Source organism: Protopterus annectens, chromosome 10.part0 (assembly GCF_019279795.1).
Source record: "Protopterus annectens isolate FY-2018-M chromosome 10.part0, PAN1.0, whole genome shotgun sequence".
In the NCBI taxonomy this organism is placed as follows: domain Eukaryota; kingdom Metazoa; phylum Chordata; order Ceratodontiformes; family Protopteridae; genus Protopterus; species Protopterus annectens.
This window is the reverse complement of record NC_056744.1, coordinates 1,626,579,849-1,626,593,649: the sequence shown is the minus strand read 5'-3', so window position 1 is coordinate 1,626,593,649 and position 13,801 is coordinate 1,626,579,849. Positions and strand designations below refer to the sequence as shown.

The following is a 13,801-nucleotide window of genomic DNA, read 5'->3' as shown; positions in this document are numbered from 1 at the left end:
CTAAAAGGATTTGTTTTGTTTTCTGTTATTGGAAATGGGAAATGTAAGATGTTGGATAGATAGGTTGTGGTGCATGTTAGAATGACCATAGCAGTGATTAGGGCTTTTTTAGATCTTCAGTATTGATTGTTTAACTGTCAAAAACAAACGTATATGGGTCTAGGGCAATGGTTCTAACATCCAGTGCCACAACACACATTAGGTCGATGTCACAGTGTCTGACATAGTGATATCGATATGTTCTGTGCATGCTACGGGGTTTACCCAGAGCAGACTAAACCCAACAGCAAGCGTTTTTGCCCTCTTACTCCACCCAGTAATGATATATACTCACTCCGAAATTGCACAATCCTTGGGGAAAGGAAACGGTCCCCAACGTGGGAAATGGTGATCTCACACACCTGTCGACCTACTGTGTGTCAGGGTACTGGACCTTCACTCCAGTTCCCAAGACCCATACATATATGTAACTGTATCTCCAAAATCGTGATAATTTCTCCTGATACTTGTAACTTAATACGGTGCATTTGCAATTTGTACAGCCTCCATAGAATGTGTAGTATTCCATCCTCAGGGCATTGTCTGTTAATATTTTTCTCAATAAACTTGGAAAAAGTTTTATCCTAAAACAATTTTTTTATCACAAAATGTCACTATATCTGGATTCATCGTATTAAAACAAAGCCATTCTATAATTGGCCCCAGAACATGGACCGAAGCTCCACAGGTGTTGGTGTCTCCATATTCATAAAGGATATGCACACCTCCAGACTAGTACCCCAGCATAATGCATCTGAGATACTTCAGGTGCAACTAACATTGGGTAAGACAGCAATTCAGGTCGTAGCCTGCTATAGGTCCCCAATCATGTCCCAAAACTCTCACTCCATGTTCTTAAGCACCCTGGAAACTATTAGGGTCCAACCCAACACTCTTCATACTAGGTGACTTCAACTACCCCTCCATCAACTGGGAAAAATACTCATGCACCAATACACTGGCCCAACGCTTCCTGAAATTCATCAGTTCCATTGCCCTGGACCAGCTCATTCTTACCCCCACTAGAGGAAGCAACATCCTTCACTTGGTTATTACTAACATGGGCAACCATTGCTCTACACCAATAGTCAGTTTCTCCCTGGTTAGATCCGACCACAAACTAATCCCCCCGCAAAGGTAACCACCATGAAAAACTTCTCCAAAGCTGTCTTTGGGCTCTTAAAAACAGAGGTGGCTAACTTCAAGGCACCCATGTCAGTGGAAAATAGATGCATGACTGCCGAATCATACACCAGTGCACTGTACGAACATGTACATAAATGCATGGAACTAGCCATACCCAACAGAACCAAGACGTTCTCCTCCAAAAAAGGAAGCCAATCTGGTGGTCTCCTGCCATTAATAAACTCTATAACAGAAGGAAGAAGCTTGCAGAAAAAGGTGAAGTCCCAAGACTGGAAAAACTCCCTTATTAGCCTCAGCAAAAACTTGAGATCCTTCATCAAAACCTCTAAAGCCAGCTATGAAGGCAGAATTGTGGCAGACAAAAAACACAAAGCTTTCTATAGTTATATCAAAAATTTCCACGGCAATACCCAGATTTGCTCTGAGTTACTACACAATGGTACTTCCTATACTGAGTCAACAGATACTTCTTACATACTGGCCGACAGATTCAGTGCCAACTTTACCCCCCTTAAAGGACCAATCATGATACCAGAGGAGTGCCAGGCAGTCAGCATTACTGCAGCACAGGTTAAGGCTGCATTGTCCAAGGCCAAGAGTACAGCTTCCATGGGACCCGATAATATCTCTGGATATCTTCTACATGAACTACAAAGGGAACTGGCACCACATCTGTTTGCCCTGTTCAATCACAGCCTCACCTCAGACTTTGTCCCTACCAAGTAGCGCACTGCTACAGTCATCCCTCTCCATAAAGGGGGCGCGACTACAGACCCTGGGAATTATCACACCATTAGTCTGATGAGTCTGATATGTAAGGCTATGGTGCACATCATCATGGACCTAATTAACAAGGATATAGGGAATCTCCAATCTTTAGATCCCACACAATTTGGTTTTGTGAAAGGTAGGTCATGCCTGCTTAACCTAGTTGATTTCTTTGAGTCAGTCACCAGAGGTGTGGATGACGACAAGGCAGTTCATACAGCCTACCTCGATCTGGCCAAGGCCTTTTGATACCATTCCCCATTCAGGAATTATTGATGAGCTCGCCAAACTAGGCATCAACCCCTGTATCACTAGGTGGGTTGCAAATTGGCTCACAGATAGAACCCACAGTGTAAAAGTAGCGGACTCCAAGTCAGACTGCCGACTAGTCACTAGTGGAGTCCCACAGGGATTGGTCCTGGATCTTCTCCTGTTTGACATCTACTTCTCAGAAGCCCAGGCCAACATGGAGGGACTCTGAAGTTCACAGACGACTTCCAGCTGGGAGCCGCCATTAAATCCCCAAGTGATGTAGATATCCTACAGAAAGGCCTCACTGAGACCAATGACTGGTGTCGAAACCATGGCCTTAAGATTAATGCCAAAAATGCATTGTCATCCCCTTTGGGAAAAACTTAGTTCCCACTAATTACCACATTGATGGGAGCCCATTGAACACTGAAGGCGTTATAAGAGATCTGGGGACACAGGTTGACAGCAACCTCTCCTTTGACCACCACATTGCCACTGTGGTCAGAATGTCCTGTGTGGCACATCTCATTACCAAAGGTTTTGCATCCAGGAAGAAAGAGGTCATCATCTTTCTTCTCTTCCCTCATTAGGCCAATCATCAAGTATAATGCTCCATTTGGCATGTACCTCACTAGACACATGCAACAGCTGGAAAGGCCGCAAAAGTACCTCATGAAGAGGATCCTAGGCCTTAAACACATGTCATACATTGACATACTCAAAAAACTCCAGCTATTCTCTGTCTTATATCGTCTACTAAGAGGCAATCTCTGCTTGACTTAAAAAGCCAGGTCTGACCCAGCTCTGTTAGAAATGCTACATCTAAAGAAATCCTAATCCCACTGGACCCCACACTCCAGAGACCTCAACCTCATTACCACAATCAACAGAACATGCTGGAGAGGGACAGGTTCATAACCCATAGACTGCCCATGCTCTGGAATTGACTTTCCCATACAGGTCAAGCAGAGCACCTCACTGGCCCTCTTCAAGAGAAATCTTGATGAGTGGATAGGAAGTAGAAAGTTCACCCTGGGGATCACTCCAGTGGCTCTACTTGATAGAGGCACTGGGAACTAACTTCGGGCAGCACGATGCCAGGGCACTTCTATGGGCTAGGCTTGTAAAGGCTCCAGGGCCATTAGCCTAGTACACACCTATGAACCTAAAATCAAGTTATTGATACCTTGTAATTATCAGTATTCCTTTTTCTCATCCCAGTTTAATCATATAGTGTAAAATTCAAACCAGCCATCAGTGTAGATTCTTTTGCCATAACCATCTTGCTTCCTGGATGTACTTAATTTACACTCCTGTTTTTAAAGCTGCAGTGTGATCACAGTGCTTCCTTCCCACTTCCTAAAAACCCTTCTGTCAGCATACAAGCATTCCTGCCTGACCTGCTGCCCTAAAATATGATGACCTGTCTCCCTCACCCCTTCCTTCTGTAATCCTCATCCTTCCTAAAGTCTGTGCATGTAGCCATCCTTATCCCCATACTATGTGAAGTTCTGCTATATGTCCTGGTCTGTTAATAAATTTCAGTTACTCTTCAGACTTGTCCCTAGAACATTACCCCAGTCAAAGGAAAATTGTCAAGTAAGAGGGTTGTATAGAACTTAATTTAGATACTGCAGATCTACACCACTATCATCTTCAAACATTATTTAATTCAACAGTTTGTAATATGCCCCTGCTTCTATCCAACAGTTAGCCATACACACTCATCAGAATGACCAGCAGAGAGGGGAGTATAGCACACTTGATATTGGTTTTCAGTGCTAAATTTCCTGGATAACTTTATTATTTAAAAAGTAATTAAGTATGTTGTTCTGTGTTATGATCTCCTTTTTTAATGTTGACATTGGAAGCAGATAAAGCATAACCAGCATAAACTATCCTACACGGTCATTTTCCCACCTGTATGTCATAAGTCACAGAACTGATGCATGAAACTCCCAGCAGTAATGTTCTCAAATCACACCCCTCCCCCGCGAACCTTGGGCATCCAGGGATTTTCTCCTCTTTACATGATCCAAATTAGCTTGCATATTCAGTATGTGTGTTCATGTTCCCCAAGTAATGTGTAGCCATCTCTCCTTTTAATGCATCTTTTCTAATAATTATCCATGGTCCAAAACATATACAGTGTAGTAATAGTCAATAGCAATTGACTTAAAATTTGCAGGCTTCTTCCATTGTTTGCAAAAACGTGAGCTAGACTTCAGTATTAATCTTTTTCAGAAAATGCGTCATCTCTTCATCTGCAGATGTAATTTGAGAAATTAATAGTCAGTAAGTATGGATACTTTAAAACAGGTAGTTTGACCATAGCAAAATAAAAATGCAGTTAAAACTTGCGGATCTTATGGTCAAACTACATGTTATAGTAATAGAAAGTAGTAATATGCTCAGCACTGGATATGCTCAGCACAGGCAGTTAATGCACCAAAAACCTCAGAGCATTATTGCTGCCAAATTGCTCTTGCTTAGCCTTTGTGGTACTGATGGACAGCTAGCAATTTTTCTAGGCTGGGTAGATAAGTTGTCTGTTGTGGAAAACCTTCCACTAACTTGGTTTTCTGAAGAAAACTTTTTTTTCTGTGAAATATTTTTATTTTAGCTTGGAAAATTTATTTTTTGGGACTGTCTGTACTAGTCAGGGGAATTGTACGTGTAAATGCTTATGTGAACAAGTTGTGTAAAAATCTGTTTTTTGACATTGTTTTACTCTGCTTTTAGAGTTTTTTGTGTTCGAGGTTAAGATTTTGTGTTTTGGGGGGGACTGTCAGCATGTTTTTATACCTCAAACCACCTTTTTATTTAGGTAAAGTCTACCAAATTTTCCAGGCTTCACTACCTCTCTTCAAGACTTTTTTCAGTTGAATGTATGGAGCAGTTACCTATCTCATCAGTTCTTCCTTCCCCCATCCACAAGAAGGTTAGCAGAGAACTTTTAAGTGTCAGGCTGGCTGCTTCTCTGCCTCAGACACCAGTGGGTGACTCTACTCTGACTAGACTTGGTTCCTTGGACCACTTATTGTTTTCTCCCAGTCCTCCTTGTGTAGCACGTACTGGCATTAAGGATTGGGAGCTAGACCTGTCCCCTACACTGCATGGATGTCCTTTATAGAAAAGGGAAAATCACTGTTGTCTGTTTCAGGGGAGGGGAGAGTAAAGGTTTACCGCATAGCTGGTATAGGGAGCCTGGGCCCTGGCATTGTGCTCCTGCTTTGGGTCAGTTTTTCTTCATGTAGTCCCCTCCAGGGAAGGAAAACAAAAAATTTAAAAAAATTACTTTTGTCTCGATCTTTTTAGACAGGGAAGATTTCCCGGGGTTTATTAGGGAGCTAATTTCTGCCATTAACCTGACAAATTCCTCCTGTGGCAGAAAAAATAATGTTTCCTCTGTTTTGGGTACTGATTTTCATTCAGAAGAGGAAGTTGAGGGAGAATGTTCTGCTTCAGGGATTTCTTCACAAGCTGAGGATTCTGAATCTGAGCAAGGTGTTCCTTCAAGATTTTTCCAAGGGCCTAGCTTTTTCTGACACTTGAACTAAAATGAAACTAGTATTTCAGAGGGAACAAAGTGAAATTCATGTTTCTCAGAAAAAGTAGTACAAGTTACTACAGTTGGATTTTCCAGTCTGTAGCTGTCCCTCCTGTTTTTATCTACCTTAGGGGATGTTTTCCTGATAGCTTGCAGCTTCTCTGACAGCCAGCCTCATGCTGCTGAAAAGTCTGATAGGTTATTCAAAGTACCTCAAACCCACTCTTAATCTGTTTTCGGTCTTAAAGTAGACCCTACAAGGATTTCTTTATCTAGAAATCCTTTTGCTCAGCACATTGCTAATTTTAATCTCATTCCATTTTCTCTGAAAAGGATGGGTTGGCTTTAGACACATTTAGGTAAAAAGTGTATGGTTGTTCTACTTTAACAATTGGAGTTGTAAACTGACAGGCTCACGTTAAAGGTATTGCTTTTATCATTTTAGAACATGAAAAAGTTAACTATTAACCTTCACTTTTCTGAGATGAGAAAGTAGTTGCCTCTGTTTTGTCCGCTTCTCATAATCAAACATTATTTAAAGTGTTCCTATGATGCTGCTGACACGGTCTCCATAATTGCTGTTCAGGGTATGTCATGAGAAGATTTGTTTGGTTATATTCTCAGTCTTCTAGAAGATGTTGTGACTGAGATTTTTAAGTTTTACTCTAAAAAAAAAAAAATTAATTTTTGCAAAGCTAATAAAAAAATGTTCCTTCCCATCTCACCTCCCTTTCTCAAAACGCAGTTTAAGCAGCAAGGAATGAGCAAACATGATTTTAAAAAGCAATGTCAAGGAGTCTCAGAAAAGACAGGGAAATCTTCTCAAAATTGAGGACAGTCCAAAATATCAGGGTGACTGTCACTTCAGGCCCACTCCTCCAGTAATCTCTTTCCTCCTTTGAGTCTTCATCTTCCTGTCTGATACCACATTAATTCAGACAAATTCTGAAAGTCCTTCATCAGAGGTCCAGCCTGCAATGGGAGTCCCCTCCCTGCTTTTCAGGGATTTCCTCTTTACTGTGTAAACCAAATATCCTAATTTCCTCCAGTTCTGGAACAAATGTTTTCTCATGGTGTCCCTTCTTGTCAGATTGGAAAAGGGTTTTATTCAAGGATTTTTCTGATGTCAAATCAAGAAGGAACTTTGAGACCTGTCCTAGACCTCTCCTTTCTCAGTCTTTGTTAAGGTCCCATTGTTCAACTCTTACCCCTTACTGACTTTAGTGGTAAAGTTATACTTGAAAGATGCCAACTATCACTGAGTCTGAAAAAGGTCCATTGAGATCAGTGCTCTACCGCGGTAAACAAACGTGGATAAAATAAAGTAAAACTGACAAACGTTAAAGAAGTTTGATGTTTTGCATCTGGCTTACACTGTCAATTATCTGTCTTACTCTTTGGACTAGCGACTTTTCCAAGGGTATTTACAAAAGTATCTGTCTCCTGTAGTTGCTAATTGCAGACTCGAGTCATTCACATTTTCCCTATCTGGATGGTTTTCTTTTATTTTGCAGACTCTTCCCAGTTGTCAAGAGTCCTTGACAAGTGTCAATAAACTTTTAATCAGTGTGGGGTTTCAAAGTTGAACTTGCAAAAAATCTTTTCTTATCCTTTCTTACAGAGAATATTTTCTTCAGGGATGTTTGCTATATTCTTCCTCCAAAGAATTGTCTGATATCTGCCAACAAATTTCTTAGTATTGTGTGTTACATGGCTTCTGTAATTTTCATCATTTCTTTGAACAGACTTCACATCAGGAAAATTCAGTGGTACGTCAGGATATTCTGGACTGTCTGAAACTCTGACAATGGCAAAAGCGGTCATCCCTTGTTTTAACAAGTAATGCCAGCTTGAATTCTATTTTCTTATTTTAATAAAAATGCAAAGTGATCTTCAACATGAATATTACATAAGAAGTTATGACAGCAGTCTATTTAGTAATGCATATGTGTCTGTCATTCTTCTACAAATAGTGTCACTTTTTTTTTATTTTTCCCTAAGGAAAGTGTACATTACCCCTAAAGCTGGAGAACTGCATTTCCTAGGTGCTTGGTCATGTCCTTCACAAGATGTAACCCGTATGGGTAAAGTTGCTGCAATGCTCATCATTTAAACTTACCATAACAGTCAGTGTTCACTTACACAGCTGTATTTTCCCCACTCTTAAAAAGCTAAGCAGATCCTCATCAGTAAGAATTTTATATTATGATTGTTTGGCAGAACCAGTAAATTGTAGACAAACACCCATTATCCAGAGACTTGTTTTTTTGAACATTATATACGTGGGTAAGGCAGGCAAGAGTGCCACACCTAGGAGACCACATGTAACCTCTTAGACCACACAGTGGCCACCACTGGATATAGGAACCCAAGTAATAGAGGCAGCATGTCTGTCAGAATTACAGCAAATGTGATAAGTCTCCTCCTCTAATATTCTTTCTCATAATAGACATAGTTGACTGTGGCTTGATTTTCATTTGGAAGCCATGACAGCTCAGGGACTTGATCCTCTTCTCAATTAGAATATTGTATAGTGGTGTAAAAGAGATTATGATGATGAATTTGGTGATCTGGGACTTTAGGAATTCCCTTTTTCCAGGAGTAGTTCAAATAGTGACCAACACTACTACTTTCATGTTGTGCATATTTAATATTGTACCAGTGTTACATGCTGACCATGCAGCTTTGGAATCTGGCATTTTCCATTGACTTACTGTTGATGATAGACTGCCAGGGAAAAGTCAGTCTTCTAGCAAACAGTTTAAATGAAATAGTTCGCCAGGATTTACAGTGACATTTTAGTCCTAATTTTTTAGGATCTGCTGGACGGTAAAGTAAGGACAAGAATAGGGTCTTATCTGAGGAGACTGCTCAGCTACCCATGTGCTACACCAGACATTTGGATGCATTTTATTTCCTGTAGGTCTCATGGTTAAGATGTTCCTTCTATAAGCAAAAAAAAAAAAAAAAAAAAAAACAGAAACCATTCAGTTAATTGTCGTGGTTTCTTATTAACTGTGACAACTCAGACACTTTTTGCTTGGGGAGACAAACATTAGGTTGTTCAGTTTCTTTCCAAGGAGGAGGATCTTTTGCATTATAAAAGAATGTATTTGCAAACAGCAATTTTTTTGCATTTTGTCTCGCATCCTAGAGCTGAAATTTGATTGCAAATAGGGAATTTTTTTGCTTCCCAGGTTCTAAATGTCATATATTTATCTTAGAAACCCATTGAAGAGGTTGTGCCATTGGTTTGCTTCTAATAATTTTACTCCCTTCAGGTACATTTGCAAAGTGTTTTAGTCTCAGTTGCTTACTGCAGATTTAGCTTTCACTTATTCCAAGATTCACTGTACTGCTTTGCCTGCCTGTTTGGGCTAGCAACTTGTCTAGCAGAAGTGATCCACCTTCATTTTCCTAGGAAAATTCTTATCTGTGATTCTGACTGTCTTGGGAAGAATGACAGTGTTACTCCCTGAACCTGCTTTTTCTACTGCTTTGAAGTTTTTGACTTTTGGGTGTAGGGGGGCAGTCTTTTTCATGGTTACTTTAGCTTGGAGGGTTTTACATTTACATGCCCTTTTGGCTTTTGAGCCTTATATAGTGCAATGAAAAAGTATTTGCTCCCTTCCTGATTTCTTATTTTTTTGCATGTTTGTCACACTTAAATGTTTCAGATCAAAAAAATGTAAATATTAGACAAAGAATAACCCAAATAAACACAAATTGCAGTTTTTAAGTGATCATTTTATTTATTAACGAAAAAAACTATCCAAACCTACATGGCCCTATGTGAAAAAGTAATTGCCCCTAAACTGAATAAATGGTTGCGCCACCCTTAGCAGCAACACCTGCAATCAAGCATTTACGATAATTGGCAATGAGTCTATCACATCGCTGTGGAGGAATTTTGGCCCACTCTTCTTTGCAGAATTGTTTTAATTCAGCCATATTGGAGGGTTTCAGAGCATGAACCACATTTTTAAGGTCATGCCGCAGCATCTCGATTGGAGTCAAGTCCGGACTTTAACTAGGCCACTCCAAAACCTTCATTTTGTTTTTTTAAGCCATTCAGAGGTGGACTTGCTGGTGTGTTTTGGATCATTGTCCTGCTGCAGAACCCAAGTGCCCTTCAGCTTGAGGTCACGAACTGATGGCTGAACATTGTCCTTCAGGATTTTTTGGCAGAGAGCAGAATTCATGGCTCCATCAATCACAACAAGTCGTCCAGGTCCAGAAGCAGCAAAGCACCCCCAGACCATCACACTACCACCACCATGTTTGACTGTTGGCATGATGATCTTTTTCTGAAATGCTGTGTTACTTTTACACCAGATGTAATGGGAAGCACACCTCCCAAAAAGTTCAACTTTTGTTTCGTCAGTCCACAGAATATTTTCCCAAAAGCCTCTGGGATCAGCAAGGTGTTTTTTGGCAAAAGTGAGACGAGCCTCTGTGTTCTTTTTGGTCAGCATTTGTTTTCACCTTGGAACTCTGCCATGCATACCATTTTTGCCCAGTCTCTTTCTTATGGTTGAGTCATGAACACTGACCTTAAGTGAGGCAAGTGAGGCCTGCAGTTCTTTGATGATGATCTGGCTTCTTTTGTGACCTCTTGGATGAATAGTTGCTGCGCTGTTGGGGTTATTTTTGTAGGTCAGCCACTTCTGGGAAAGTTCACTACTGTTCCATGTTTTCTCCATTTGGTGATAATGGCTCTCACTGTGCTTCGCTGGAGTCCCCAAGCTTTAGAAATGGCTTTGTACCCTTTTCCAGACTGATAGATGTCAATTTCTTTGTTTCTCATCTGTTCTGGAATTTCTTTAGATCGCGGCATGATGTGTTCCTTTTTGGGATCTTTCGGCCTACTTCATTTTGTCTGACAGGTTCTATTTAAGTGAGCTCTTAATTCAACAGGTCTGGCAGTAGTCAGGCCTGGGTGTGGCTAGTGGAATTTAATTCAGCTTTCCCCAAAATGTGATTAACAACAGTTACTTCATGATTTAACGAGGGCAGTTACTTTTTCACATAGGGCAATGTAGGTTTGGATAGTTTTTTTTTCCCTTAATAAATAAACTCATCACTTAAAAACTGGATTTTGTGTTTACTTGGGTTATCTTTGTCTAATATTTAAATTTGTTTGATCTGAAACATTTAAGTGCGACAAACATGCAAAGAAAATAAGAAATCAGGAAAGAGGCAAATGCTTTTTCATTGCACTGTATATTCCTTCATATGGATAGTGCGGCTTTGACCATTACTCCTTCCTGTATGCCTGAGCATATCTGTTGGATGTAGAATAAATAGAATAACAAAGCAGCACAAAATCATTTATTAAAAAAGTAGGTAGTACTTCAGATCATTGACATTTAAGAGTTCACATAAGTTGTGAAGTAAGGAACTTGTTTAGCAAACAAAAGTACCAATTAGGAACCCGTGAAGAAGCGATTAAAGACTTGTTAAACATACAAAAGATTAAAGTAACTTGATAAAAAAGTAAATGTTTGGGATGGATGTCTTTGAGCGTCACATTGGACCAGATATTTCAGCTTCCTTTTTGTATTCTTATCCTCCGGAGTGAAGGAAGAAAGACATACTTATGATTCCACTGCAGTTGTCTTTTACATTGCAGAACTAGGTGATCAGGATAGTCTTTTTCTCTCTTGTACTAAGCTGTCTGGGGATTCCTGTAAGCAAGCAGGCACACTGGCTTTTCCAAAGTTTATTTTGGGAACACTGTTAGCCTACTTTTAGTGGTTTTTCATTCTAAGAAGGGAGCTACCACCTCATTTGGCTTTTTTCAAGAGTTTTAATTGCTGCCATTTGTGAAACGTTATCCTGGTCACAGCTGCACACATTTGCCAGATACCATAAATTGGACTTTTCTCCTAAGACTAAGGATGGTTTTGCTGCAACACTTGTTGAAGGAATTTTAGCTAGAGCATGCATTTATTTGGTTATATTAGTTGGTATTCTGCCAGACAGACTAAATTCTATGAAAGGGTGGATGACCTGTTACACTACTGTTGTACGAAGTACTCACCATGACAGTTTCTGACTGAAACATCCTTCTTGCCATTATTTAGATACTTCTCTTTATTTTGTGCTCTTTTCTTGCTGTATGTTGTTTGCGTGTGCGTGTTTGTGTGTGTGTTTTATTTGATTTGCTTTTTTGAAGCTTGCTGCACAGAAGAGTGACTAAGTTTAAAGCCTAATACTGGAACACTATACTGTTCTTGTCTGCAGGATCAAGCCAAGTGTACTGGTATAGTCATACTGTATATGTCTTTTCACTGGCATGGTGCAGCCCCATTTGTAGGATCAACTTGTTGCTACTACAGTGGTAGCGCAGTAGAGTTCCCCTGAGAGTTTTTTTTTTTCTTTGCCACATCCTGCTAAGGTAGGTGGCAGAGATTTACATTTTAAAGTACACTGCTTTTGAGACCAAAGCTTTTCTGCACGCTGTTTCTGGCATACTTCAAATTTTGTTTACCAAGATTTTTTTTCTCATAAAGTTTGACTCCAAAGACCTAGGGGAAGTTTATGCATGGGGGTTTGTCTATGTTCTGATTTGAAAGTGGTTTTATCCAGCCTTCCCAGGGACTCTACTATTTACTGCTTGGGGTGGAGAGAATAAGACAATACCACCCTTCACATTAGCAGTATTTTCCGAAGGAACTCAAAAGATATAAAGGCACGGTTAGAGTCAGCTATCACATTCTGTTATGGTGAGTACTTCACGTAAATTACATTTTTCATGTTAGCTTTGTGAACATTGTTATTGTAAAAAGTGTTTTTATTTTTATTGTAAAACTGATTAAAGTAGTAGTTTAAGCATGTGTTCCAGCTAGTCTAGAATGTTGGTGCGTGTGCTAATCTGCATGTCGGCCCTCACAGTGGTTTTGTTTTCCTCTTGTATGTGTTTCAGCTACGTCTGGATGAAACCCAAGAGGCAGAGTACCAGGTGCTCAGAATGCAGCTGCAGCAGGAGCTGGAATTGTTGAATGCCTACCAGAGCAAAATCAAAATGCATACAGAGTCGCAACATGATCGGGAGACAAAGGAGCTAGAGCAGAGGGTCTCTATACGACGAGCACTGCTTGAGCAACGAGTAGGTCATATGCTTTCTGTGCTTCTGTTTATACTCGAGTTAGGATAGAAGGAGAGACTGTGATCACTGGGAGCACTTATTAGTAGTCATTGTTGATGTCACTGCTGCAGTATTCTTCACTGTAGGGTTCTCTTGCCAAGGATAGCCCAACATCCAGCCAGTATACCAAGCCTTTAGATTTTGTATGTTCATAGGTTAGTACTAGGCTATCGGCCCTAAGGCCTGTACAAGCCTAGCCATAAAAATTCCCTGGCTATTTCTTCCCACACTATTTAATTCCCTGGACCCCTGTCTAGCAGGGCAACTAACGTGATCCCTGGGGTGAATTCCCTGTCTCCCATCCAATCGTCAAGGTTCCTTTTGAAGAGGACCAAAGAGGTGCTCTGCTTGACATGTATGGGCAAGTCTGTTGAGTCCCTGGGTCAGGAAAGTACAGTTTTGTACCTACCATAAATGTAGATGTCCGAACAGGAATGCATCTGCAGTCCTTACAAATGGGTTGTCCTGTCGTCAGGCAGCCCTTCGGTCGGCCGGATTCCAAAGTCTGGGTCTGGCCTCGGCTGGTGTCGCACTTCACCCGACGTCATAGCTGCAGTTCTTCGGGTATAAAGGCATCAGCCGACGCCATTTTCCTCAGTGTTTCTTGCCCCAGATACCAGTTGCCCTCTTGGATAGCTAAATTTTGGATAAATGCCAATGTTTCCAAATAGTAGAAGGCAAACAAAAAATAAGCATGTATGTACATATATACAAACAAATACACCATAAGAGATCCCCCCCAGCTAGCTATTAGATGGGCAAATACCCTAGGAATACCACAGAGGGGAAGGAGGGTGGGTAATCCTGACTGCAGATGCATTCCTGTTCGGACATCTACATTTATGGTAGGTACAAAACTGTACTTATGTCCTTCAAGGATGCATCTGCAGTCCTTA

The 13,801-nt window shown here is 40.6% G+C and overlaps 1 protein-coding gene across 1 annotated transcript in view; it reads left to right on the top strand.

Moving 5' to 3' along the window:
- The window catches only part of TAOK2 (TAO kinase 2), a gene marked incomplete in the record, with an annotated part of 2,530,163 nt that overhangs the window by 2,236,831 nt on the left and 279,531 nt on the right, over positions 1-13,801 (top strand). Inside the window, 1 exon segment of the mRNA XM_044086327.1 lies at positions 12,684-12,866. Coding sequence (XP_043942262.1) covers positions 12,684-12,866 — 183 coding nt within the window.